General features: G+C 58.0%; 1 protein-coding gene across 2 annotated transcripts; it reads right to left on the minus strand.

Annotated features, from left to right (window-relative positions):
* Nucleotides 1-1,353: 1,353 nt before the first annotated feature.
* SEMA7A (semaphorin 7A (John Milton Hagen blood group)) lies at nt 1,354-25,695 on the minus strand. 2 transcript variants are annotated; one of them, XM_035566785.1, is made up of 14 exons: nt 25,048-25,695; nt 12,210-12,343; nt 11,444-11,494; nt 11,077-11,172; nt 10,643-10,727; nt 9,972-10,082; nt 8,752-8,891; nt 8,253-8,431; nt 7,960-8,068; nt 7,100-7,298; nt 5,443-5,558; nt 4,703-4,854; nt 4,058-4,125; nt 1,354-3,310 (listed from the first exon to the last, which is right to left on the minus strand). In XM_035566785.1, the coding sequence occupies exons 1-14, from the start codon at nt 25,157-25,159 to the stop codon at nt 2,964-2,966; spliced, it is 1,899 nt and encodes a 632-aa protein (XP_035422678.1). In that variant the 5' UTR covers nt 25,160-25,695; the 3' UTR covers nt 1,354-2,963. The 2 variants fall into 2 exon arrangements, with proteins under 2 accessions (XP_035422678.1, XP_035422679.1); XM_035566786.2 differs by lacking the exon at nt 25,048-25,695 and adding an exon at nt 13,278-13,354 and having other exon boundaries at nt 1,408-3,310.
* Between the last annotated feature and the right edge of the window lie 315 nt (nt 25,696-26,010).

Raw genomic sequence — 26,010 nt, forward strand, 5'->3', positions numbered from 1 at the left:
AGGCTCACAGCACACACTCGTTGAATTCATCCCCTCCTTTTCCAGCCCGAGAGGAAGCCGGTGGGGAGCCGCAGAGCCCGCGCCGTACCTGGCCTTCCTGCGCACACCCACCCGCATTCAAAGAAGCCTCCCCAAAAATAGCTGCTGGAACAATGGGGCCATTGTCGGGGCGAGGTGCCGAGGTCTTGGTTTTTCCCCTTTCCATGCCTGCCTTTTCCCTCCAGCAGCCCCGAAGGCCGCTGTGACCACGCACGTGTGTTTTCTCAGCAGCCCCGTGGTTTTTCAGCTCATTGTACCCATCGGAAACAGCCGGCGGTTGGGGGGGGAAACGGCTAAGAATAAAAACACTCAACGCTATATTCTAAGTAAAAATAACAAACGTGGCTCTCTTTTGTCCCATTAACATGGGGAAGGGACAGGATGGTGGAGCCCAGAGAGCCCGAGCTGCGTTATCACAGCCCCGCGTCCCCGTTCTCGGCCATCTCCTTCTGCCTTCACACTTCTCGTTTTAGCTCCGGCTGAAAACGCCGCCTCTCGGGCTCCTTCCTCCGTCTCTACGTCAAGGCGCCACATATGGTGCTGCCGCCAAGTTTGCTGCCAAACCCCACGCTCAGGAAGAAATAGGGCAGGGGAGTCTTTCACGTTCAGCTGCCAAACCCAGCTGGGTCTCAGCAGCTGAATCTCCCCCTGATTTACAACTCAAAGCAGCCAGGGAGAGAGGCACAAGAGGAGCTCCCGCAAACCCAGATAATTCCCAAATGTTTTCCACTGCCACCTGCAGGAAGTGGCTCGGGGCTGAGCACCAAGAGTAGCATGAGGGAACGCGGCCAGGCACGGCTCTAAAATAATTCTGTGACCCTTGGAAGCCCCGAAAGAAGAGGGCTGCGGCTCTTTGACCAGGAAAAGTAACATTTCCAAGTCAAAGCGAGGCGCTCCCGCCCCAGCCGCCAGCTGAAGGCAGCGGCACAGCTCGGCGCCCACGAGCACCCGGTATTTTTATCCTTGCAGCCCCCGCGGGGAGAGCTCAGCGCCCGCTTCCTTCTCGTGCCTGCGATTCCCCCGTGCAAATGCGAAAGCTGGAGAGGAGCGGAGCGTTCACAGGGGGAGCGAACACCCTGCCGGAGGGGAGGGAAGGGCAGCGGCTGCAAAACACAAGGTCTGACCCATAGGAACAGGAAGGGCCGCAAAGAGCAGCACACAAAATATCAACAGGAAATCTGGAGGGTTCAAAGTGCCTTTGAGAGGATGCTCTCCACATGAACCCCCAGTGGGAAGCAGTGTGGGGACAGGGGGACCCCAGCACCGAGCACCCCTCGGTTCCCAGCAAGAAGCACGGCACCTACACGCTTTTTTCCACTCTTTATTTCACTGATCTCATTCTCACTTTGGTCAACAGGTCTGAAGGGTTTTTTTGGTAGCTGTTCTTTTTTTTCTTCCTCTTTTCTCTAACTCGAACCCACTTTCTCTATTACAAAATTATAGAAGTATGGCAATGAGTCATCGATAATAAATAGATATTTGTTAGTTCACAAAGTTAAAGTGCTTTGAGAAGAGATGTAAGAAGCTCTATACTAGACTCGGGGAGGTTTCGTGGAAATGTAGTGCAGTAGGAAGCTCTGGCCTGTTGTCCATAGTCACAAGATGCTCATGGCATCTCTCCCCCTTGCCAAAAAACCCCAGGGCTCGGCTGGGCACAGCCCACCCAGTGCTCTTCCCACCCAGAGTCTCCGAGGGGGCAGGAGGCAGCAGAAGCATTGGACACGATGGCCCTGCCTTGCACAGCCCGAGGCCGGGGGTTTTTAGAAGTCAAGAGGGCTGGGGAAGGCTCGGACAAGGTGCGGGATCGCCCCGTGCGCGTGGGCGCAGGGAGAGCATCCCGTTTTTCACAGTTTAGTCTTGCTCGGAGGCCTCAGAGCCCAAGGGAAGGGATCTCCCACCCTCCCCTGGCTCCTCATGCAGCTCCCGGCGGGTGGAAGTGGCTGCAGCCCCCCTGCCTGCCTGCAGCGCCCTGAGATCTGCAGCCTGGCTCCTCTTTCCCTGAGGAAGCCGAGTCCCTGACGAGGAGGGAGCTCTGGGAGCAGGGCTGCCTGCTGCTTAGCTCAATGCCCTTAGCTGCCTGTGGCAGAGTTGTGCGTTTAAACGTCTTCCCAGGGCCCCCCGGGTTTGGCTGGGGCTCCGCTTCCACCTCTCCTTTCAGGCTCCGGGAAAGTGAGGACCCTTTGGTCTGTCCCTTCCCCACACCCCAAAGCTAGTCATCCTCCAAGCCTTTTCCATGCAAAACGCTAACTCTGTGCCTGCCCTTCTGTGCAGGTTCCTAGCGCGAGCCCCAATGCCCCCCCAGGGCACAGCCGCCTGCCAGAGAAAGGACAAAACCCTTCTGGCGCAGGAGGGGACTCGCGAGTGTCACTGGGAGCAAATCCAGCTGCTTGCCAGCTCGGGCAGGCGTTAGCCACAAAAAACTTGGAGGCATTAGTCCCCACTTGGAGAGAAGCACAGATCAAACAGTCCAAAAGGCCAAGGGCTGACTCCTCCTCTTCATCACATGCACGTTCCCAAAGAGAGGAGCCATCGTGCCCTGAGGATCGGATCAGTGCATGCACATCTGCATAGTCCCCTGAACAAAGTCTGCGCCCAGTACACACTCAGGATGTGCTCGGGGGCAGGCTGAAGCCACTCCGTTTACGCTTCTGGCACAGCAAGTGTCCCCCGTGCGACTGGGTGCCCCTTCCCTCCCCGCCCCCATCCCCTGCTCCGTCTGGCCGTGTAGCTGCCTCTTCCTCCCACTCTCTCTTCCATCAAGGCCAAAGATGGAGGGGCTGCTGCCCACAGCGGCAGGACCCCCCTGGAGACAAAGATTCGTGTCCAAGGAGCGCCTACGAGAACGGGACCTCGCCTCGGGGCAGGACGGTAAGTGCAGGAAGAGCAGCAGCAGCAGGGAAGGTGGGAACACGGTCCTGTCCCGTTCAGTGGAAGAGCTCCACCAACAGCACCACTAGGAGCAGCTGCAGCCAGGAGCCAAGCGTCGTGGTGGCCCGGCCCTTCTGCGACATGAAGCGGAGCTGGTTCACCAGGCGCTCCTTCACCAGCGCCTGCTTGAAGCCGTCCTCCTCCGAGACGCAGAGGTAGTGGCCGTAGTGAGTGTGGCTCACGTTCTGGATGAAGTAGAAGCAGTCCAGCTGGGGGTGGGTGTTGTTGCAGGTCTTGATGAGGGTGTTGTTGTGGTACCAGTTGTAGGTGGCATAGTGGGACTCGATGGGACAGTTGAGGTAGTAGCGAGAGAAAGGGACGACCGTGATGTTCTGGTAGGTGTCTAATGGAAGAGATTGAGAAGGATTTGATGAGACTGGCGCCTCCGGGAACCACACAAGTCCGGCGGGAAGAACACGTGGGTCGATGGGGACACGTTACATGGCCATTTAATGATAATAGCAGGGCATGAACCACACCTGGTGAAGTCCACGGGACTCTTCTCCCTGGGCATCAGCAGCCCCAGAGTGTGAGCCCTCCCGCCCAGCTCACAAGACCTCACCCCACCGCAGCGCTAAGCCTTGCCGCAGAGGAGAAATGAGGCCAAGCAAGATGGTTTATGGCAGTGTAGATGTTTCCAGATGTGCTGACAGCTCCTTGGACACGAAGGGCTGTTTGTGTGAGCTTGGTGTGTTTGCATAGCAGCCAGACTGCTTGCTTTATGGTAGGAGGTGAAGTGTTTCATCACGTCTGCTGCTCCGTGCAGTTGCAGGCTGGGTAGGGTCATTTAGGTCATGCCTGACTGTCTCAGCCTCAGCCTACGGGCCTAAGTTTGGCCACCAGAGGCAGCAATGTGGCATCAAGCTCGTGGGATTGAATCCTGAAAGCCTGACTTACATTGTTTGATCTTTAGCTAACAAACACATCATCCAGTGGTTAGCTCAAAACTGAGACACGCTCGGTGTCCCGGCTGCGGTGCGGTCATAATGAGCTCACCAGCAGTGGGCTGTAACAGCCCGCCCAACCCGTACAAACATTTGAGAACCAGTCACCCTGTCTCAGACACACCATGGACAAACCCCTTACATACCTTCCGTAACTTCACCCTTCTGGCACTTTCCTTGCCACGGGTTCAGGTCCAGGTTCTGATGCACCTCCCTAGCAGACAGGAATAAGCGTTAACAATGCACTAATGGCAGGGACGCTGCGCTCCGGGGCTACGGAAGGGATGGCCCTTAAGGGACGTGGTGGGTCAGAAAGTTTAAACACCTAGCTGGGTGGGGAAAAACTCCACCCCCATGCTCAGGAGGTTGGTGGATGACGAATGTGAGACCCACCAGCTCACCTCACCACCACCGACCACCACTTTGAGCAGCACCACAATCAGCAGACCTTAATTTTCATCTCTGAGGGTAAGCGTAACGGAGCAGAACCTCTGCTGCGATGGAGCCACGTGCATTTCTAGCAGCAGCAGAAGAGCTGGGTGCTCAGGTTGTAGGAAACCCACTGTCTTCTCCTCCCACTGAGCAGGGGTGGTGCGGGAGGGCCGGATCCCTGCAGAGGCTGCACAGAGGTGTGTGCTGGTACCGCCTGGACACGACGGGACCTGCCTCTGATGGGAAGATGGCCCCAAAACCACCCGCAACCCCGGCCAGGAAGGGGAAAGGGCCGGGCGCTTCTCGAGCTAAAGGAGCCAGGTGAATCAGAGAAGCAGCGAGCTGTGGGCGCCACGTACCTGTTCTGATAAACGGATTGGCAGCGCCCGCCGGCCCAGCCGCAGTACGGGTCCCTCGCCAGCAGGCAGCTCTCGCAGTTGTTGCGGTACAGCCCGCACATGGCCATGGGCACCTCCACCACTCTGCTCGCTGAGCCCACGTACAGCATCGCCTGCGGGAGGGAAGCAGAGGGGCTGAGCGTCGCGGCACCCTGCCCCAGCGCCGCCGTACGAGCGTCTAGCACCTCTCGGCGGAAATGCTCCCACAGCTTCAGTCGCCGTGGCACCGGCTTGGATCCCACCAGCAGGGCTGGTCGCTCTCCAGGCAGCGCAGTCATACGGAGCTTGCTCTCTGTCGTGGGAGGGCAAGCAGCCATCCTTCCCCCACCAGCCCGAGGTATAAATAAGTTTGCTCCATCGGTTGTCGCCTCCGGGACGGAGCAGCAGCGCTGTCTGACAGCTCAGCTGCCAGCAGGGCCAGAAAACGAGAGGGGAACTGCGGGGACAGCCGAACAGCGGGCTGGGATTTGACCCAGGCAGCAAACAGCCTCCCCTCGCCTCCAGAAGAGGTGGTGTCTGAACAGCTCCTCTGCCCACGGGTCTGAACAGTTATCCAGCCCTGGGAATGTCAGCCTGGCTGCTAGGATCCCCCCACAAACCCAGCCAGAGGCTACTTCCAGGTCTCGGGGCTGGCATCAACCTGTCTCTCCCTGCCTCCACTGCTGCGTTTAACACTGGAGCCTGGCCAGGCAGAGACCCACCCTCTCGTGGTCCAGAATCATGGACTGGATGGGCTCCTTCCTTGAGAAGACCTGGATCTCCATGATGTTCTGCACCCCTTCCGGCAGCTCCACCACCTTGTGGATGGATCCCTTGTCTGCAAAGAAAGATGGGAGAACCCCGGTGAAGCAGGCTGAGCAGAAAGGCGAGGCGGGGGGACTGCAGCCACAGGTGGGGAAAGCGGGCAGAGAACCGGCTCTGGGACCTCAGCCCTCATTGTGGCAGACAACACCCGTTCTGCAGAGCCAGACGAGGCTGTATTCCTGAAGCCAGCCCCCCAGAGGAGCCTGGAACCTTTCTCAGAAGGGGCTTTTTTCTGCTGCTGGGAAATCATCCTGCAAACAATAGTGCTTCCCATGGCAGAGCCTTGCCATCCTCCCAGCCGAAAGCCACGAGGAACCAATTTCCCCTGTCACCCTCTGGGACTTGGCCATGCTGGCTGCGTTCAGCCGCACTCTAATGGCCTCAGAGCAAGGAAAAACAACTGCTCCCTAACTTATCTCTGATCTGATCACTGGCTTGCTCTGGCTCACCACTTGCCTGAGGCTGAAACCTGGACTTCTGCCTTTCTGGATTTTAAGTAAAGCAACTTCTCTCCCCGGTTAAATGACTTCAGAAACTGGTGATTTAAGAAAGTCGGTCAGTTTGGTAGAGGTACAGGAAGACTGACCCTGGCAGAACAGGGCTCAGGAATTCTCGCCGTTTACCCTCTTTTAGTTGTTGCCTGGTTTTCTCTTCCCAAATAGCTGACCCCTTCCCCACCACCAACCAGGAGGTGAAAGAGGTGACCCCAGGAGGGGCCAGGCAGGGATTAGGACGCCCCCTCGCCCCAGGTGCTGGCCCTTGCCTTCACACCCACCCCAGCGTGGGTGGGAAGCTGCCTGCCAAGCCCTGCAGCATGGAACGAGCTCCCTTGTAGGGATCTGGAAGGCATTAGATGCACTTAGCTAACGCTTGTAGCATGATAACAATATGAGCATGGGTGGGCCCTAACCCAACCCAGGCCACCTACGGAGACTTGTCTGCATTTTTCAATCACAGACTGGGAAACAAAAGCTCGAGAAAGTCCTCTCAGAAACGCCAAGGAACAGAATGCCGATGCAGAAAAGGGATGAGCAAAGCTCTAGGGTGCCAGCCTGGGCAGCAAGACAGGCAAGAGAGGGGAGCACTGCGCTAGGGACCTTTCAAACACCTTTTTACACTACTTGAGAAGCCAGGCAGCCCTGACTGAGCTCTCCAGCTTTGCACAGAGGACAGAGCTTTTGCTCTGCCATCCTGTTTGCCTGCAGAGGAACCTCGGGCTTGGCCCAGCACCGTGGGGACCCCGGCGGCTGTGATCAGCTGGCCATGCCTCCAGCCAGAGCCACAGGAACTCTGCGCTGCTGCACTAGAGCGAGCAGGGACAGGAGGTGACAGCACGGGTCCCTTTGTCAAAGGATCTCTGCTTGGCAGCATAAAACTGTAAAACTGCACCTGGGGAGGGCCTTGCTACCCCTCGTCTGCCCTAAAAACACTCAGCCTGAGACCTATATGCCACCCAACGGGGTAAATCCCAGGTGCTGGGATTCTGCTTTCAAGCTCCCTTGGCTCCCTGCCCCAAGGGGAAAGCAGCCAGGGGATCCCAAACGTTCCCAGTACCTGTTGCCAGATAGAGCACGGTGTATTGGTGTCCTTCCCTCACAGAGACCTTGTGCACCCCGATCTTCTGGTAGCGGTGCTTGTTGTGGAACAGGGGGCTCCTGGTGGGGGCAAGGGGCTCCACCCGGTCCTCCACCTCCGGGTGGCTGTCAGCTATCTTGAAGGTCTCGCTCGGGGTGTGCTGTCCAGAGGAAACGCACTGCGCCAGGAGAGAACACAAGGCACCGTCAGAGGCAGGCAGATCCCTGGGGATGACACCGGGGTGCAGAAGGGCAAGGACAGGGCACAGGGCCTCCCACCCCAGCACAGAGCCCGCTGCCTGCCCTGTCTGCTGCACAGGATCACAAAGCAGGTGGCAAAACACAGGGCAAACACCTTAGCCACAAACCTGGCGGTCCCATAGCCTTTCCCCTGCTGCAAAAGCTGCAGCTTGTGAGATTCAGATCCTGCCATCCCCCGGCAGCCTAGAGCAGCCTCTCCCCATGCTGCTATTTCCTGCCAGGTCAGCTGTGCATCAAAAAATTAAGGGCTGGGCTAGATCGGGGTGGACAAATGCCTTGTGTTGGCGAACACAATGCAGGACATTGTCCTCCAGCTTCACGCAGAAGCACTCAGACCTGTTTGCCACGGCACATAAGAGCCTCTCTCCCTTTTCTTTCTACAAAGGCGTTGGACCCTATCCAGCCTCCTCATGTTTCCAGCAACAAAGCTCAGATCCTTCCCACAGTGCCTACAAACCCGTCCAAACCTGGCGCCCGGCTGGCTGGGACCCTCACCTGCCCCAGCTACTCTGGCAGCAGCAGTGGCAGAGCAGGGAGCAGCTCTCCTCGTTACGTGGGCATCTTTCATCTCCCACTCACCTGCCCAGGCTTGATCTCTGGGTTGGGACCGTTGTAGCCTTTGAGTTTGGAGGTCCGAAACACGTCGTCAATGTCCCCGAAGGAGTAGACACAAACAGCAGAGCTTCCCCTGGGGGCAACAAGGCAGAGAGGGTCAGGGAGGCACTGGCCATCACCTGGGGCATGGCTGCACGTGTCAAAACTTTGCTGCCCCGTGTCCATTCTGGCCATTTTCTAGCCACGTGCCTGCCAGAGAGAGCACAGGGCTGAAAGCAAGGACTTCCAGCATCCCCCCGTCCTGCAAAGACCCTCACCAGGTGTTTGTGAAGAGCCCGTAGACTTTGGAGTCCCTCCAGTTACTCGCCGGGACGAAGAAGACATCTTGCAGCCAGTTGAAGTTGCCCTTGGTGGCGGGGTCGACACAAACCAGGCTGGCCTTCAGGAAGGTGGTCCACTTGGAAGCAGAGAGCGAACTGGTTCCCCCTTTATCTTCCTGTGGGGGAGAAAAAGCAGGGAGTCAGGGATTGGCAGAGAACAACACAAAGCCCTCTCCGTCCAGCATCTTGGGTGGATAACTGGGGGATGCCCCACAGATATGTTTGACACTGGGCACTGCAACGCTTGTGTACCTCTCTAACATCCCAGCGAGACAGGGCAGGGTTTTGTCTCCCCTACAGGCACGATGGGAGGCCAAAGGACATAGGTGCAGGGAGCCAGTGGGGCCAACTCACATGCTGGTAACATGAGCTGGCAGGGTCGTTTACCACCCCTGTGACACTCTTGCCTCCCCACCATACGCTGCTCCCATGGTACCTTACACAGCTGGGCCACTCGGGAGATGTTCCTGGGTGCCTCGAGACTCTTGTCTGGGTTGTCTTCACGGAAGAAGTAGTAAATCTTGTCCTGGTGACTCTCATCGTGCTTTAATGTGGTGGCTTTGACAAACTGAGGGTCTGAAAAGGGAAGCGAGCCGTCAGAAAACCTTGGCCTGAGCACGCACACTAAAGGAACGCAAACTCATCCGAAAGCCTCCGATGGGTAAAGGACATGCCCAGTCCCTTTTTCTCTACACAACCGGTCACAGCACATGAAAGACCACGCACCACCTTCCCACCACTTCATGCACCACCTTCCCAGCGGGTTCTCCTTCCTCTCCCTCCCCCATGCACCCATTTCCTTGAAGGCCAAGTCCCCAGAGCCCAGTGAAGCCTCGGCTGCTTAGCAGCAAAGGAAACCCGTTCTCCCTTTTGCACAGCAGAGCTATAAGCACGCAGGAAGACTCCCTCGGTGGAGAGAGCTGCCCCGTTGTTTGTGTTCGGTGTGGAAAACCTAGTGATGCTTTTCCTATTAATCCGCTGCTGCCACAAAGGGCATCCCCAGCAGCAGCAGGGTCCCTCCAGGCATCGTTAGTCAGAAGCCCCATGGCAGGGAGTTCTCTGTCACTGTGGGATCAGCCCCGTGGCTCTGGGTCCAGCGGGTTTGTTTGCTGCTGCCTGGGTTGCCCTGCCAATGCTCTGCATGCCCAAATCCTGTTTTGCCCCGGTGTTGTTTGGGTTTGATTTCTGTCTGGCCACGGGTTCAACAATCTCCCATTCCCCAGGGATGCTTGGGGGAAGCAGCAAGGCCGTGGAAATGGAGGAGGGTCCCTTCCCTCCGTTCCCACCCGCCCCACGTGCAGACCAACAGGCTCCTGCCGCGCAGTCGTGCCCGGCTGGGGATTTGGAAAGAGTCACCGCCCCGAGTGGAAGCTGTTCTTCCTCTTTCCACCAGCAGCTGATGGGCACCTTTACACAACCAGCCTCTGCCACGGGACTCGCCACCCATTTCTCTCCATTTCCCCATCTCCTCGCACCGAGCAAGAGGAACTCGTGTGCCAGTTGGTTTGGCCCAGAAGCAAGGAGGTGAAGTTCCCCCAGCTGGCAGCAACAGAGCTAGGGGGAACCACTGGGCTCCTCCTCACCGGAAAGGACCAGATCAGCCCAAATTATCTGCTGGGAAGGGCAAAGCAGTGGATCCCACGCTCCTGTACTCACTCTGCATCACCGTGTCGCTTGTGTAGAGCTCTCCACCCCCCCTCACTCGCCGGAAACGGGGTATCTTGCCGTTCTGCTGGCTCTTCTTGATGGTGGAGTAGATGTCAGGATCTGTGGGAGAAGAAGGCTCGTTTGCAGCAGGCTGTTTTCCAGCGGGGGCAGGAGAGTTTGGGAAAGGAAAGCAAAGAGCCAAGAAGCACGTGGGCACACAGACAGGCTGAGGGGGCTCACAGAAATGGTGGGTACAGGTCAGGAAACCCAGTCCTCACTGCCTGGGGCTGAGCAGGACTCCCAGGGAACACTCTGGAGCCTCTTACAGAGCAGCAGTGACAAATTCTTGCTCTGCCTCTGAAAGGGAGCCCCTTCTCCCTCTCTACCATGTCCACAGCAGTGGAGTTACTGCAGGACCCTCCCTCCCCACCCTTCCCATTGCACTCTGCCCTCCTGCACAGCCTCAGCCCCCTCTCCAGTAAAGGAATAAACAACCTCGTGCCATGCTCTGGCCTAGAAGGACGAGCATCTCGATGAGGCAAAAGCAAGACTGCCAGCTAAAGCAGGGGGACACAGCCCTTGGGGCAGCCTCAGGGTTCCCAGGTGCCCCTTTTCGCTACGGAGAGCCCACCCTAATTGCATGGCACTGCTGCCCAAAACACGCGAGCAGTCAGACTTACAGTCAACGACGACAAGGGAATTTGCGTCAGGGGTGAAAGGAGCAAGACCTCTGCCGTCCTGCGGAGAGCTCTTCTGCCTCTGCGTCTGGGGAAGGACAGAAAGGGCCTTAGATAAGGTGAGATAAGGTAAGATAAGAAGAACAATCAGTTCAGGACAGGGCAGGAGAGCCAGGTGCCTGCACTCTCCCCCAGCCAAGCGAGCTGGGGTAACCTCTGGCTCTGCTCATGCCGTCATGAGAAGCTCCTCAAGGGAGTTTAAGCTACACGGGCATCAAGGACTCCTGAGCTCTTGTTTTGCCTTTGGGCCCGCTCCCAAACTGTGCTGCATTCCCCAGAGCCCCTGCTGTCCGGTGGAAAAGACACCAGGAGGAGTGGGGCAGCTCAGCTCCAGTGCCCCCATCAGTGAGCCCCGTGCTGAGGGAACTCCAGCGTACCAAGTTCCAGCAGGTGGGAGCGCAGGCGCCGGTCCCGCACACCAACATCCCATCTCCGTGCTTCGCCACTAAGGTGATGAAATTTTTATTGTCCTCCTGCAGGAGAAAGAAGAGGCCCGTGAGCAGCTGCTGATGGCAAAGCACAGCCCTGCAGCTCCGAGCCTGCAGCACTACCAAGCACCCTGCTATATGGCTTCCTATTTTTTCCATAGGTGTTAAACCCAGAGGAGGATACCGCTATCATCCCACCCGACCTCCACTGGAGGTCTTCACCCAGAGGAAGCACGTGAGGAGCTTACAGAGTCCCTTCCCCAGCAGCCCAAGCCCTCCAAGCCTCACACGCTGTTCCCCCGCAGGTAGGACCTACCGGACTCCCAGGTTTCAAGCACTGCCCTCCATTTTCCACGGGGAAGTCTTCCTGGAATAAAAGAGAAAGAAAGAAGCTTTAATTGCTTCCCTCTCCAAGACAGCTAACAGGGGCTGCGTCTCATACGCTCGTTGCTCTTTTAGCACGAAGCAAAGCGAGCATGTCAGTGAGAAGGCCATCAAACCCTGCAGCTCGGGGTGTCCAAGGGTTGGGACACACGAACCCCCGCTGTTCCTGGGCACAAGAAGGGAAGTTTCTGGGCACAAACTGCAGCGATTGGGTTGTTTGAGAAGGAAAAGAATGGGTCGTGTGAAAGCTAACTGCCCCTGGGGCTTTCCTGCTGTTTTAACTTGGTGCCCAGCTGATCCAGAACTTGCTGCTTTTGAGAAAAAGCAGCCTGGGCAGTGACAGTGGAAGGGGTGGGAAACCCAGCTCCTCCCCAGTGCCACGAGTCTGAGCATTCCTTTCCATGCTAAAGAAAGGGTGCCCCACCTGAGAAATCCTAGCAGCAAAGACCTTAGGAGGACCACAGCCTGGGAAGAACCCACCCACGATTAGCACAGGACTCTTCCCCTCTGCTGCAGGCACTGAACGCACCGATGGTGTGGGCAGATGGGGCAGGCCGGACACAGACCGGACCCTTCCAGTCCTGATTTTGCTGCCTGCAAAGGCACCGAGCAGGGTGACAGCACCTGGGCTGCGAGATGGATGCCGAACGCTTCGTGACAGAGCTCTGGGGTCAGACTTGCAGGCAGAGCACCCTTACCGTGTAGTTCTTGTAGGTCGCGAAGTCGTGGTAGTAAAGCCTCCCCTCCCCCCCGACGTAGATGGCCGAGGTGTTTTCCTTGTGATAAAAGACGGGGTACTTCTCGCTCCTCGGAAAGGCATACTCCCTCGCGCCTAGGAGCAGCAGAGAGAAGATACTCATCAGTGCAAGCGCGGCCCGCTGCGGAGAGCAGCCGCAGCCAGCTCAGGCTGATGGGCTCCCCTCCCGCGTCCTTGGGGCGAGCGAGGAGAAAAACAAGGACACGGGGCTCTGCGGGACGGCTGGGCCAGCGCCAGGCAGCTCTCAGGCTCGGAGCTGTGCCCTCATCCTGCCGGCCCCAAGGATAGCAGAGCTCCGCAACGGCGAGGCTCTGCCTGGGCCCTGCAGGGCTGCTGATGGAGGGGGAGGAAGGGAAACTTTGATGCGGGAGGCTCTTGGGAGAGGCGAGCGGGAGCTGCGAGTGCCTCATCGCCGACTCCCCGGCAGCCAGGTGAGCGCTGCCTCCCTGCCTGCTCCGATTGCCGAGCGCCTCCTGCCTCCCAGCCCCGAGATGAAGGCGGTGCTGCGTGCAGGGGAAGCTCAGCCTCGGCCCGGGGGGAGGCTGCAGGAGGCAGCTGGTTTGGATGCAGCGTGAGGTCTGTCTGAGCCTGTCCCGGCTCCTCCAGCCGCTGAAAAGCGAGCACCACGTCCAGGTGATGGGTTAGGGGTGGAGGAGGCTCGCCAGGAGCAGAGAGGCTCCTTCTGGGCTGAGCAATGCCCAGGGCAGGAGATCTGCACTCCAGCATCACACCTCTCCTCACCAGCCTCCACCTGCACTGCCAGCCTCCTCCCCTGGAGGCTGAGGTGGGACGGACGGGGTTTGGAGCCACCAGCCCCCGGGGCCGAAGCCCCGATGCTGCAGGGGAAGGAAGCAGGTAAGCAGCTGCAACGAGCAGGGCTGCACGCCCCGGAGGTGAGCTGCAAGAGCCAGGCCCCCGTGTCACAACCGGTTGCTGCAAACGGGAAGCGTCCCGAGCCCAGCTGGGAGGAAGGGCTGCTCGTCCTCCCCAGCTCTCCTTCCTCTTTCACCTTCTAGCCTTTCCAGCTCCCGTTCCCCGCATCGTCCTCCTCTCCCCTCTGCATCGCCAGCTCAGGTGTGGGAGGCTGCAGCGGCGCAGGGTCAGCCAGCACAGCCTCCAGCATCCTCCCCCGGGCTCTTCGCTCTCTCCCGGTCGGAGGCAGAGGTCCTGCAGCCCCTCCGGGATGGTGCTGCCACAACTGAAGCTTGCAGCAGGCAGGCAGGGCTCAGCACCACGGCAGCACGTGCTGCAAGCTGGAGGCTGCCCTGTCCCTAGCTGCAGTTTGCAGCAGTCACCAAGAGGGAGTGGAATCCAGCTCCTCCAAGGGGAAAAACCTCGGATCGGGACTGACCTCGCTGGCGCTCCCTTTCCACATCTGCCTCTTCTCCCTTTTTCCCAAGAAGAGGGCCTCTCCTGCCAAGCACTGCTGTTCCCAGCAGACAGACAAAGATTGCGTCTGCCTCGGGAGCTGGCTGGCTGCACAGACAGGCAATTAATCAGTGGCACGTGTCCCTCTCTATTTATAGGGCCACTTGGCAGGGGCAGAGGACGATCACCGCACAGCCCAATGCTTCCTCCCTGCCCGGAGCACGCTGCGCGGGGGTCCTGCCAACACCCCGCAGAGCCCAAAATTAAAAAAAAAAAAAAAAGCAGTATTAGAGGTCTCTCAGCCTCCTGAATGCCTGATTATTCAGGGCTTTTCCCCCCGATTCAGTACACGAGTGGTGTGGGGGAGCTCCTCGGGGTGGCTGGCTGGGACATCCTCCGGGTTGCGGCTCTTGGCTAACGCATGGGACGTTTGCAGGAAAGCTTCCCCAGCCAGCACAACCCACGGCCAACACGCCACGGGCAGGTTTGGCTGGACTTCAGCACACTTTTGCTCTTGTTTTCAAGCCTCCAGCCCTCGATCTGTGGCCATTCCCCACTTTTCTCCCTCCACCTCGCCCTCCTGCACGCACCTGGCACTGCGATCGTGCTACCCTTGGTTTCGTTTTGGGGCTTTTTCCTAACAGCTCCTCTTTCACAAGCCCCGTTCGGTCGGCTCCAAGAGCTGTGCCAACCTGCTTCCTAGCAAGGACACACTTCTCTTCAAGCAGCCAGAAACAAACAAGCCCAAAACAATAATTTGGTCGGCGCCAGCACATTATTTATCCTGCTGCTCCCCGGGGACTGCATTGAATCACCGAGCTGAGAATAAACAGCGCCGCTAGCCAGGGCCCAGGGGCGTTTGCAGCTCTGATTTGCCCTGATCTGGAAGGGAGACTTCTAAAGGTGTTTCCGTGAGCGGGTGCTGGGTCCCCCTGCCTCCGGGTCAGGGTGCTGGCTGGCCTGTGAAGCTGGCCTTCAGCCCCTGCTCTGCCTTCAACAGCCGGGCTTTGGCAAGAGGTTCGATCCCTTTCACATCCAGCAGGTCCGTGGGAGCAGCCCTGCTGTCCCGTGCCATGGTTTTGGGGTAGAAAAAGCTCCGAGAGCCGGGGATGATGATGAGGGCATCTGAAGGCTGAGGGCACGGCGCAGTGCCCAGGCTATGTCCCCAGAGAAGGGGACGACCCCAAGCTTCGGAAAACATGGGGCGGGCAGATTTCCAGGGCCCTGCTAACCCGGTCGAGTCTCTCCGCCTGGCATTTAATGCAAACCCCACTGTCAGCACACAAATCAATGGCACAATTGTCAATTGAAATGCTAACCCGGGGCCGGAGGGATGAATAGGAGAAAGAGCAGCTTTGTGCTTTGCCGCGAGATGAGGAATGCCACAGCAGATTGAAGAATAATAATAATATTAAACGAGGGAGAGGGAGGGAGCCTAGTGCATCTCGGAGGATGCCTGGAGGGTGAGGTAATGGAGGAGATGAAGGACAAGAGATGCTGCAGACAAGGGCAGGGAGGCCCACCCTAAACAGAGTGACACAGATAAATTCTGCTTCTAACGGGGCGCAGGACGGCACAGGCTGACCTCCTCAGGCATGGCTTGGGGGATCAGTGCTTTAACGACGAGCCAAAGGGCTCTGGTTTGCTGCGGATCCAGGAGCCAAGAGCCTGGGCAGCGCTCTGGACGCAGGAGAAGCCTGCTCGCAGCCCCCTCCCCAGAGCAGTTGTCTGCAGATGCTCCAGCCAGAGAAACAGCGTGGGAGTGCGGGCTTGTTACAGACAAATTCATCAGAGCAGCTCCATTCCCAGCTTGGGGGCTGAGTCAGCTGCAAGCTCCGCTGTCCTCCTGGCTGAAGGGGAAACGCTGCCAGCCCCACCACGGCCCCCCGATGCTCGGCTGGGTCACGGGCAGCAGGCGAGTCCTTGTAGGGCAACGATTCCCTGGTGCTGCCCTAAAATGGACGGGGTTGTTCGGATCCGCTCTGACGCCAGCGTTTTAAAATGAAGAACTGAAAAAAAGATTAGGAAAAAAAAAAGAAAGAGAAAGAGATGGGGACCTTCTGCCTCTCGGGCACAGCGCTGATGCAGCCGAGAGCAACGTCCCAGAGAAATCCTTCACTGCTGATAAAACTCTTGTCAGCTGGGGACCCTGCCTGGATAAACGAAGAGGGGAAATCAGGCAGAGCAGGGAATTCACCTGCTCCCTGGGACTGCCCTTGCTCTGCACCACGGGGACCAGGGAGCATCTGTGCAGCCCCGGCTGGAAAAGCTCCCAACCAGGCAGCCACAGGAGGATTTGAGCCCTTTAGGGGCACACAGGGGTTTTCAAACCCCTTTGCTAAGCAGCGCTAGGGCTTGTGACAACACCGTCACGCACCCAACACTGCCGGCATGGCGCCGGTGACACCGCCACCTGCCCTGCTGCCTGTAGGTCCTGCCTGAATCACAGCGCCGATCCTTTCCTGGCTCCTTCCTTTCCCCCTTGTTCCCCCGGCTTTGTGTGTTCCTTCCTGAGCTGACGGAAGGGGTTATGACCTTTGCCGTGGCACGTCACCGTCTCTGCAGTGATCCATCTTCGCTGCGCGGGCTGAGCTTGGCTCAGAGACAGGACGAAAAGCCTCCTCTCGGTGCTGACTCACGGCCGGGCAATGCAGAGAGGGGCCCAGCACTTACACCTGTGCCGGGAGCCCGGCCGTGAGTCAGGGCTGAGCAAATCCAGGAATGCGTTGTGAGGTCCTGCTCATCGCCTCTCTCTGGGGAGTATGGGGGCCACCCAGGCTCAATGCCACCGGATGCACGATAGGCAGCACGGCACAGGCTGTCGGCAGCTGTCCTTTAAAGGCAGGGAGAAGAACCCAGCCTCACTGCCTTACTCACCCAGCCCCGACACCACTCCACGCTTCCAGTTTCACCATGAGGTTTCCCTTGCTCCGTGAAATCACATGGGATCGTGACACAAGGAAACCAGTCTCTGTCATCACAGCCGGCTGGGCCGGGGAGGTGCTTCAAGAGCTGTCTCGCCCTCCCCTTGGGATCGCCCTTTCTGGGACTTTTCCGCAAAAAGTACTGGTTTTAGAGAAATGCTTTTTCTCTAGATGAGATGACCCAGGAGGGGCACCCTGGGGGTTTTGTTCTGACCTGCCCCAGAGGAATTGGAGGGCTGTGAATCACAAGGTCTCCAACGCGCCCCCAGCCATCTCGAGGTGCCAAAGAGATACGCTTTTGCCTGGGGGGTTTCTGAGAAAGAGGTAAAACCACTTCCTTCACACTGCTCGGGTAAAACCTGGCCTGGCATCCCCTGCTCCCCCCTGGCTGGAGGTGACAGCAGTCACTTCTCAAAGGGACCAGACTGAAAGGAGCAGAACTGAGCCAGCCCTCGAGGCTCCTATCCCTGACCCCTCCAAGCTCACCTCCCTCCAGAGCATCTCGGAAGGGCTTTGTGCTGCCTGCTTTCCCCTCCCGGTCTCTCTCCTCTCCCCAGAGGTGTTTTTAGGATGCTGACACTCCCGGCCTCATCCCCCAAATCCCCCACGGCACGGGCCAAACCACTCCAGAGCCGTGGGGCAGCAGCAGCGGAAACAAGGCAGCCGGTGCGCTAAAAATGTCTTGTGCTGAAGATACAGACGCAGACGCACGTGTTTCCTGCTCCTCCAAGCCCTCTCGGCGACCACGCAGCTCCCCGTGATGGGGGGAGCCCCGCTCGTGCCCCACGCCTGGCAGCTGCTGCCCGCCTGCCCACCACGAGAGCCTTACGCAGCAGGGCTGCGGCCAGCCTGCCTCCATCTCTCCCGTCCCTGGGCAGGAAAAAACACCAACACAAACATTCTAGTACAGCTGGAGTCCAAGAGGTTGTGGCCGGCTGCTCTGGGAAGGGCAGGGACCAGGAAAGCAGGTCAGACAAACCCCTCTGGGGGCATCAGTCACCTCCGAAGCATTTCGTGACCGCACGACAGCGCCTTTGTGGGCCAGGGAAGGGTCCTGGCCAGGTGGGGTCAGCACGCTGCCTTGCAGCAGCCGCATTCCCAGGGATGCACTTCCTGCATCCTAAAAAACAAGGGTGTGTCCAAAAGGACAGCGTAAATGGTTTCCCCATGGAAGCAACGTGCTTTCTCATCAGCCTGGGCTGTAAAAGCCCTGACGGTAACATTCCCGTGCCCTCCATCCTGCAGGAACTGCTGTGGTTTGGTTCCTGAAAGCTGGACTGAAAGCTCTCCCAAGCTGAGAGCGAGTGCTGGGGCTGCTCTCTTTATTTTCCATCTGTGACCATCCCTTCATGTGGAAAAGCACCGAGCCCAGCACCGGGCAGCAGAAGCAGCCTGCTGCAGGCAGAAGAGCATCGAGGGGACGCACAAAGGGGTCACGGCGCTTGCAGAAAGCTGCTGTTGCCACCACAGGAGGTGTGAAAGCACAGGGGGGAGACGTGTAGCTGGGAAGCCCACGGTACTCAAAACCACACCTGCCCACCTTACGCGTTTCGCTCCTCTTTCTTCTTTTAAGTCTGCAGCAAGCGAGCGGCAGAGTTCAGCTGCTTGCTATTTCTCAGGCTGTCTCGCCCCCAAGACAGCCTGGAGGCGAGCCCCGTTTAATCACCTGCCAAGAAACCTCCGCCGTCTTTCCGCCTCTCTGCAGAGGGTCTTTGCCACCCCGAGCCAAGCCACGGTCCCTGCTGCCACCAAACCCCGCTGCTTGCCTTCTCTTTGGCTTCCTCCCTGGCCGCTCCTGAAGCCCCTGCAATCGCGGGATGTTCGTGCCATCAAGAGCAAAACGCTCCAGAGCAGAGGAAACAATTCAGCTGGCGTTATCGGGGATATGTCATCGAGGGCTTTGTTCCTGCTCAAGCTCTCAGCCCCTGCACGGCCCGACGTGCCCGGAAGGGCTGTGCTAACGCGGGGGAAAGGCTCGAGCTCAGAGAGCACAGCCAAGCCAGACAAACGTGCTTTCTTAAAATGGCATCAAAGACACGAAGCGTTCTGGCAGATTAATGATTTCCACTCTTTCTGGTAAGCTCTGGAGCGCCCTGGCAGTGCTATTCAGCACAGGGGTGAGCCAGGGCAGGAAGAAAGAGAAAAACCTCACCGCTTGGTAATGCAGCTGCTGGGCACGGGCACGCCTGCTCCAAAGCCTTTCTGTGAGCTGCACAGCCTTTATTTCCTCTGCAAGGGGCTGCCAAGCTGCAGCCGGAGCAGACGTCGGTCCCGAACGCCCCCTCAGCGAGCAACAAAGAAGAAAAGCCCCCTAACCTGCGGCCAGAAGAAACGAGCCTTGAATTCAAAGCTCCTGCCATCAGCCGGGATTTTGCGAGCGCAGGCAGCACCGCACAGCCCTCTGAAGCCTCGAGCCAGTGTTTGGCACTCCAGGAAAGGCAGGTTTCTCCTAATTAAACGCAAAATGACTGTATGACAGGCACTGCGGGGCTTTCTACGCTCAGGCAGCAGGAAGGAGGCACGCTAACACGTTACCAACATGCCCTGGCCCCTTCTGCATGTCCCCCCTCCCAAAATTATGCAGCACCGTGCCTCTGCAAGATGAGTCCAGAGCAGATCTGATTTCCCAGGTGCCCCAGGAGGCAGCTCGTAGCCAGGGCTGTCATCTCGCAGGTACGTTTTCCCTGCCAGCCCCGAGCGAGCCGCAGGCTGCACCCCACCGACTGGGGGTGCTAAATTTAGAGCCAGGTTTTGTTCCCTTCCAAAAGCTGCTCTCCGTAATAACAGGCCCGAGCTGCGCCGTGTTCCGCTGGAAGCCGGGGGAGCCTCAGCCTGTGATTACGGTGCTTCGTCGTACGGCCCCTGGAAAACCCAGGACAAAAGGATGTTTTTAGCAGGAGAGCTATCTGCAGAGTGCGGCTGCCCCTCCTAGCAAGCAAATCAACTTCCAGAGGGTGGCTTCTCATAAAAAGCCTTCCAGGATCAAAACTGCCGCGAGCACCTCTGTGCACAAGCCCCGCTTTCCCTATTACCCCAACTGGCAGCCATCTCCCAGCCGACGGCAGCACAGCCTGCAGCAGCCGAGCATCCTTCGGGCTGCGAGCCCTCCGCTGCCAGCCCCTTCCCCGGGGCCAGGAGGTGGGCACGGGCTGCTCCTGCCCAGCCTCTGCGGGGCACCAGCTTCACGGAGCGGGGAGAGATGCGCGGCTCCGAAGCAAGGACGAAGTTCCAGTTCCCTACGCGAAGCAGATGAGGTAACACACGTAGCAAAGGGACTTGAGCCAGCAGAGAAGGGCCCTGCCGTGCTCTCTGCATCCCTGCTGCAGGCTTCCTACCTCCCTTCTGGCTTCGGGCAGGGAAGGCTACGCAGACCTTCAAGCATCCCCTTCCTGCTGTCCCCAGCACACACCACATCCCCTCTTCCCTGCCCATCTTTGGCTGCATGAGTCAGATTTGGAAAGCAAGCCACTGCTAGCTTGCAAAAGCTGCCCAGGCATCCGAACCCCGGTCAGACTTCCCAACCCTTCCAACCCTTTCCCAGTGTGAGCAACCCCCCGGCTGTTGTGTCTGCCTGCGAACATCCCCGCGTTCACCACGGAAACTCCCACGGCTCCTCGAGCCCGTGGCACCTGCTCCTCTCCGCAGCCAACGCAGGCAAACAATTCCCTCCAGACTAAGCAGAGTCAGAGCTGCTGGGGGCTGCCAAGACAACTGGGTTCAGGTTTGGGGCTGGGTAGGTACAGCAGTAGAGAACCTGAGCTCTGCTACGGGTTGAACGAGGTTTATTAGGGGCACGGAGCCCCTTGCTCCGCACCGGAGCTGCTCTGAAACTCACGGAGATTGCAGGAGGTGTTTGTAAGCCTTACAGCATTCCTCCTGCCTCCCAGCACACACCGGACACAGGCACGCCGGGTGGAGCTGGCACGGCAAGGCAGAACGGGAGGATGAGGAACAGGAGGAACAAGTCCTATTTTTGGGGCACCCAGGAATAGCTCCGCTCCAGAGGCTGCAGCTCAGCAGGACAGAGCTGCACAATGCACAATTTCCTCCTTCCAGCTCCAATCCCAGCCCTTCTGCTTCTTTAAAAAGCATTGTGTATTGAAGTTCATATTTAGTTTGGCCTGCCTTAGGGCACCGAGCTGGACTACATCACCTACAAAGTGTTCCCAGCCCCATTTTCCCCAGCTCTGCCCAGGGCCGTGCCCGAGGGCTGGCACAGCGCTGCGGATCTGGCTCTGGCCCAGCCCCGAGCATTGCAGCGAGGCAGCCACAACTTTTTTTGTCGTTTTTTTTATTAGTTTGCCCATGTCTGCTGTTTTTGTGTCACGCTCTTGTAACAGGAGGTGGCTGTGATTCACTCGCTCAGTTTGTTTGGTTTGTTTGTCTTTTTTCAATCTGCGCAGAGCAAAAAATATTTTCAACCAACATTTTATGATACCAGCATCACCCACCCTGTGAAAACGAGCCGGCTGCAGAAAATAGCACTGCTGGGAAAGTGAGAAGCTTTCTCCTGGAAATGTTGATGCTGCGAGAGCTTCGCGTAGAAATACCCCACAAGATGTTTCACACTCTTGGGACCGTGGCACCTGCAAAAACGGCGCCACCACGGAGCAGAAGCTGGTGGTGGCACTGCCATCTCTCCTCTTACCTCCGTCCCCTATCAGCTCTTACCTTCCTTCGCTAGCTGAAGGCAGCACCAGGCACAAGGAGGCATGAAGAGCTCTTGGAAGAGCTCCTGGAGGCAGGGGCACTCGCTGCTGGCAGCGTTCCTCCCAGCCCACTGAGCTGAGGCTTGGCAAAGCCTCCGGACTAGGGGCAGCGCGGGGTTTTTCCAGGAACTCTAATTTGACTCCCCCTGAACCGGCTCCAGCCTGCTCAACTTGGATGAGGCAGCCAAGGGTCAAGAGTACGGTCTTCCCCTTGCCCTGCAAAACCCGTTTGTCTCCTGCGAGCTACAGAACAGCTCTAAACCGGTCCCCTCCAGCCCTGAAACCCCCGTTAGCCTCGTCTGTCAATCACCGGGGGAAAATCAAACCGTCAGCCTCCATCCTACCCCAAGGTGTGACTGCAGCAGGGAGCCAGGAAAGGGCTGCGAGTTTGTCTCAGGTCTACGCACGCAGGGGTAAGCCAGGACACGGCAGTCTGAAGAGCGGCGGTGGCTGAAAATGATTCCCGTGCTGCAAACCCCCCTGGTGAGAGGAGCTGGCTGCCCCTGCCCTCGGGCTCCTCGCTGCGCTCCTCGGCTCTCCCAATGCTCGGTGACTTTCCGGTCAGCAGCCAGCCAGCCTGGGGTGCCACCTCCCTGCTCCGTTCAGGCTTTGTCACCCGGAGAGCTCTGCCCAGCCCGCGTCTCTGCAGAGGGATCGGGATAGCAGCGCTATCGGGGCTGGCGCGCAGAAGCTCGGCGTGGGAGCTGCGTGCACCTCTCCAAACAAAGCCCAGCTGGCCGGTGTTTAGTTAGGGAAACAGGGCGGACAAACAGAAGGAAATACAACCTTGCGCACCGTGTTCTCGCCCGATACGCCTGCCTCTGTAGCAGCCCAGGCTGCTAAGGCCCCACTCGCTCCCACCCCACAGATCTCAGCGGATCGGGAACTTGGCACCAGAGACCCCAGCCCAGGCGTGCCGGGTCAGCTGCGAAGGGGAAGGCGACAAACTCCCCAGCAGAAAAAGGGATCTTAAGTACTTTAGACATGACCCCTGGTCGGGAGCTGACCTCAGCCCTTTCCTCTGCCTTCTCCCTAAGAGGAAGAAATCCTGCAGAGCCAGACTTTCAGTGCTTTCAAAGAACTGCTTAACCAGCGTTACATGGGAGCCAGCCACCTGTGCGGGCTGCTGCCAGAGCTCCAGAGCTCCTTCCCCACCGCCTTCGGGGCTAAATGCTGCTGTTTGGGAAAACACGCCCCTTCCTCGCCCCATCCTGCACTGCGTTACGGAGTCAGGAGCGAAAAATAAAGGCAGAGCAGGCGCCCTGTCTGAGCCTCGGGGCTGGGTTTATGTGCAGTGCACTCCAGGAGAGATAAAGGCAGACCTGTAGAACACTTTGTTCCAGCCACGACCCAGTGGTGCAAGTCCAAGTCCCCAGGACTGCAGAATCACTTAAGGCCGAGCCGTTCCCGACACCGAGGCAGGCCAACTCCGTTTCTTTGTCTTCAGAGCGGAGCTCTGGGTTGTACCACCTAAGCCAGCAGCTTTTTTTTTCTGCTGACAGCACACAATGTCACCTCACCTAGTTCCTCCACGGCATTCAGACAACGAAGGACCGTGGGGTGAAACAGCAGAGTGGTTTTGGCTGCCTGAAGCAGGGCCAGGGGTCTCCCCAAACCTGGCAGGGTGGCGACAAGGGGGGCAGGGCAGGGGCTGAGAGAGGAAAGGGCAGCTGCAGCTTCTCCCAGTGCCACTTCCCTTCTCTCCCCCAGAGCAGCAGCCCGGGGAGGGATGCTGCACACTTACCCTCCCCTCCTGGAGAGGGCTGGGCTCAGGCCAGTGCCAGGAGGGAATTTCTCCATCCTCCTGCAGGGCTGTGACATCTCTGGGTGTCTTTGGAGCTGCCATACCTGGTGCTAGCGCTGGGCTGTGGCGTGTAAGAAATTTAATTACGTAAAGAGCTGCCAGCTGCTGCAGAGCCCAGGGCTGAGGCCAGCACTGCACTGCTCGGAGCACACCAGCCCCAGCACGAACAGCCAGGGCGAGCCCCGAGGAGCCCGACTGCTGCCCTGCTCCACCTGGTCCCGGGGCTCGACCTGGAAACCAAACCCTACAACGGCACCAGCCCCACCGCCAGCGTGCTGACCTGCAGGTTATTCACCGTAACGGCGCTGCGCTTGCCTTTCACTGGGTTTGGAGCACTAGGGAAGTTGAAGAGGGCTCCATCACACCCCCGCCGTCCCTCTGTCCCACTTCTCCTCCCGCCCCGGGCCACGTTCCAGCCTCACCCCGGGCAGACCCGCTACCCAAAGGGCAGAGGTGACGCCGAGCACAACCCGATCCGTTACACGAGACCCACGAGTGACTCTCAGCAAGCGTGCCGCGCAGCTGCCCCTGCTAGCTCCCTAATTGAAATCGTGTCCCAGTTTAGCTTTTTCACAAAAAGAAAAAAAAAAAAAAAAAAAAACAGAGAAAAGCACAAGCTGATCCCTTTTGAGGGAAGCATCCCAGCGCTAATTGGCTTTGGTGTTCCTCGGCGCCAGCTCCTCGCTGCGTTTAATGTCAGGAAAGCCACCATCTGACACAGATGCTCGGAAAGGCCAAATGAGTGTATCGCGTGTGCACGCCAAGAGCGGCACACAGAACAGGTGGAAAGGCAACCCCTCGAGCCCGCTCCCCCCCCCCAGCCCACTTTTACCCCAGGACAGGCGTTTCCAACCCCAGCACCCAACAGCGACGCAACTTTTCCTTTCCCTTAAGCGGGGCAGGGGAAGTTCCTACCGAGAAACGCGTGACCCCATCCTCCGGCTCCTCTCCCACCACCATACCAATTTCTTTGTACCCGCTTCATTTACCCGGGGATGAAATTAATGAGGCGTTACTAATGGCAACCTTTAGCCACTCTCCCTTCCAGCATGAGGTTTGACAGCTAGATGCCACCTCTGCTCGCACACCCCCGGCCCTTCCCTCTGCTCCTGGCCCCTCATCCCAGGCAGAAACGAGCCCAAGCAGCTCCCGGCAGAAGAATAACAGATGGTCCAGAAGAAACCACAGAAAATCCACGTCCTCTGAAGTTCTCTGCGCACAGAGGAGCTGTTGTACTGCAGAGCAGCACGAGATCTGCAGCTCAGCTCAGCCCCAGGGTTAGACAAACACCATAACCGCCGGGGACAAGACGGGGTCTTTTGTTAAAGCCTCCCTGGAGGGTATTCCTCAAGGAGCCGGGAAGACACACGATAAAACCAGCAAGCGTTAGCCTGCTCTTTTCAACGCATGGATCTCGGGCTGCGCTCTCCGCGTAAGCCTCCTCCTTGAGAGCAGCTCTTTGTTCAGTTCTGGTAAGATTATAGCCCCGTCCTCCTGTGTCACTGCTGTTGGACATATTTGCCCCGAGAATAGATACCCTCTGTAAATATTTAGTTACAGAACTCACGTGTGGCTAGCTACCAGGGTAAGCATGTCGGATTAATTAGAAATTTAACTTTCATACAAATACACTTCTCCATTTCTCCCCGTGAGTTAGAGGAAACGCTTACTCTGCCCTTTTCAGGATGTGGGCTTTTTGACAGCCTTTAACGTATCCAGCTTGTAGGAAAACGCTTTTAGAATACAAAAAGGAAAGGATCTGGCAGGAAGGCAGCTGTAAAAATTCACCAAAAGCTATCAAGGACACCAGAAGCCCCTCCAGAGATCACAGGCGTTTCAGTGAGAGCCCGAAGTCTCCCCGAAGAGACAAAAGCAATTCAGAAAAGCCCGACTGCCCTCCAAAGAGGGGAAAAGCCGGTGCGGGGAGCAGCTGGCAGCTGCGCACGCCGGTGCTGCGTCTCGGGCAGGACTCACCTTGGGGAGCTGTGATGATCCTGGGGTTCACCTTGGAGCGCCCCGCCGCCCGCACCCCCAGCCGGCAGGCACACAGGGCCACGAGGAGGGCGACCAGGGACCTGCTGCCCATTTTTAGCGATTCGGCGAGCTGAGATCGTGAGCTTGTGAAGCTGACAGCCGCATCGGTTGCCTTATACAATAGAGTGGGTAGTGAAGAGAAGAACCAATGAGTGGCAGCGGAGGCGGGGTCTATAGGACTGAGCAAGCCCTTTCAATTTCTTTTTTTAAGTGACTCTTTGCTGGTGCTGGATCCTCAGCCCCTGGTACCTTCAGGCTTTTCTGGAGTTTTTGGTCCTCCTTTCTTTCAGCCCCACTTCTGGGAGGGAAAGGTGGGAGTCTGATGGTTTCGACCGCCCTCTTGAAAAAGCTGCAGCTGGCCCACAGCCTGCAGTAAACTCAGAAAGCGAAGAGGCTCATACCAGGAACATTAACAGCAGGAACGTTGAAGTTGATATAAACGAAGTAAGAATGAAAATACATGTATGAGAAAGCACAAGAAGCAACAGCAGACCCCGAGGGTGCAAACACTGCTAACAAAGGGTGCTGCTCCCGTACTTAGGGGACGCGTGGAGCCCGGACAGCCGCGCTCTGACATCGCAGCAGGAACAGCTCACGGACAGAGCGCCCTGCTCGACCCGCGGGAGGATGCAGCAAGGCTGCAGCGGATCTCACGCATCAGCCTTTTTGCTGCTAGCGCTATGAGAAGATAATAACAAAGGATCAGTCCTAACAACACGCGAGATGACCCTAAGATTTGTCATCACGAGTCTGGTATTCTTCCTGACACAAATACCAGAGACACGACGACAGTGTCCCTTGGTGTCAGCGATCCTTGCTAAACCAGTCAAACTCACATCCCAGAGCTTACGCGTGTATGGGTGAGAGCGTGGGAGTGACTGAGAGGATGAAATCCTCTTACGA

This window comes from Cygnus atratus, chromosome 11 (assembly GCF_013377495.2).
Source record: "Cygnus atratus isolate AKBS03 ecotype Queensland, Australia chromosome 11, CAtr_DNAZoo_HiC_assembly, whole genome shotgun sequence".
Taxonomy (NCBI): domain Eukaryota; kingdom Metazoa; phylum Chordata; class Aves; order Anseriformes; family Anatidae; genus Cygnus; species Cygnus atratus.

Excerpts from the sequence above, each read along its gene's own strand:
- SEMA7A (XM_035566785.1), bottom strand. The coding sequence starts at position 25,159 with ATGGGCAGCAGGTCCCTGGTCGCCCTCCTCGTGGCCCTGTGTGCCTGC. Across the intron at positions 8,069-8,252 it reads GGGCTCTTCACAAACACCTG|GGGAAGCTCTGCTGTTTGTG; the intron begins GTGAGGGTCTTT and ends TGTTGCCCCCAG. Across the intron at positions 4,855-5,442 it reads TGATTCTGGACCACGAGAGG|GCGATGCTGTACGTGGGCTC; the intron begins GTGGGTCTCTGC and ends TCCCTCCCGCAG.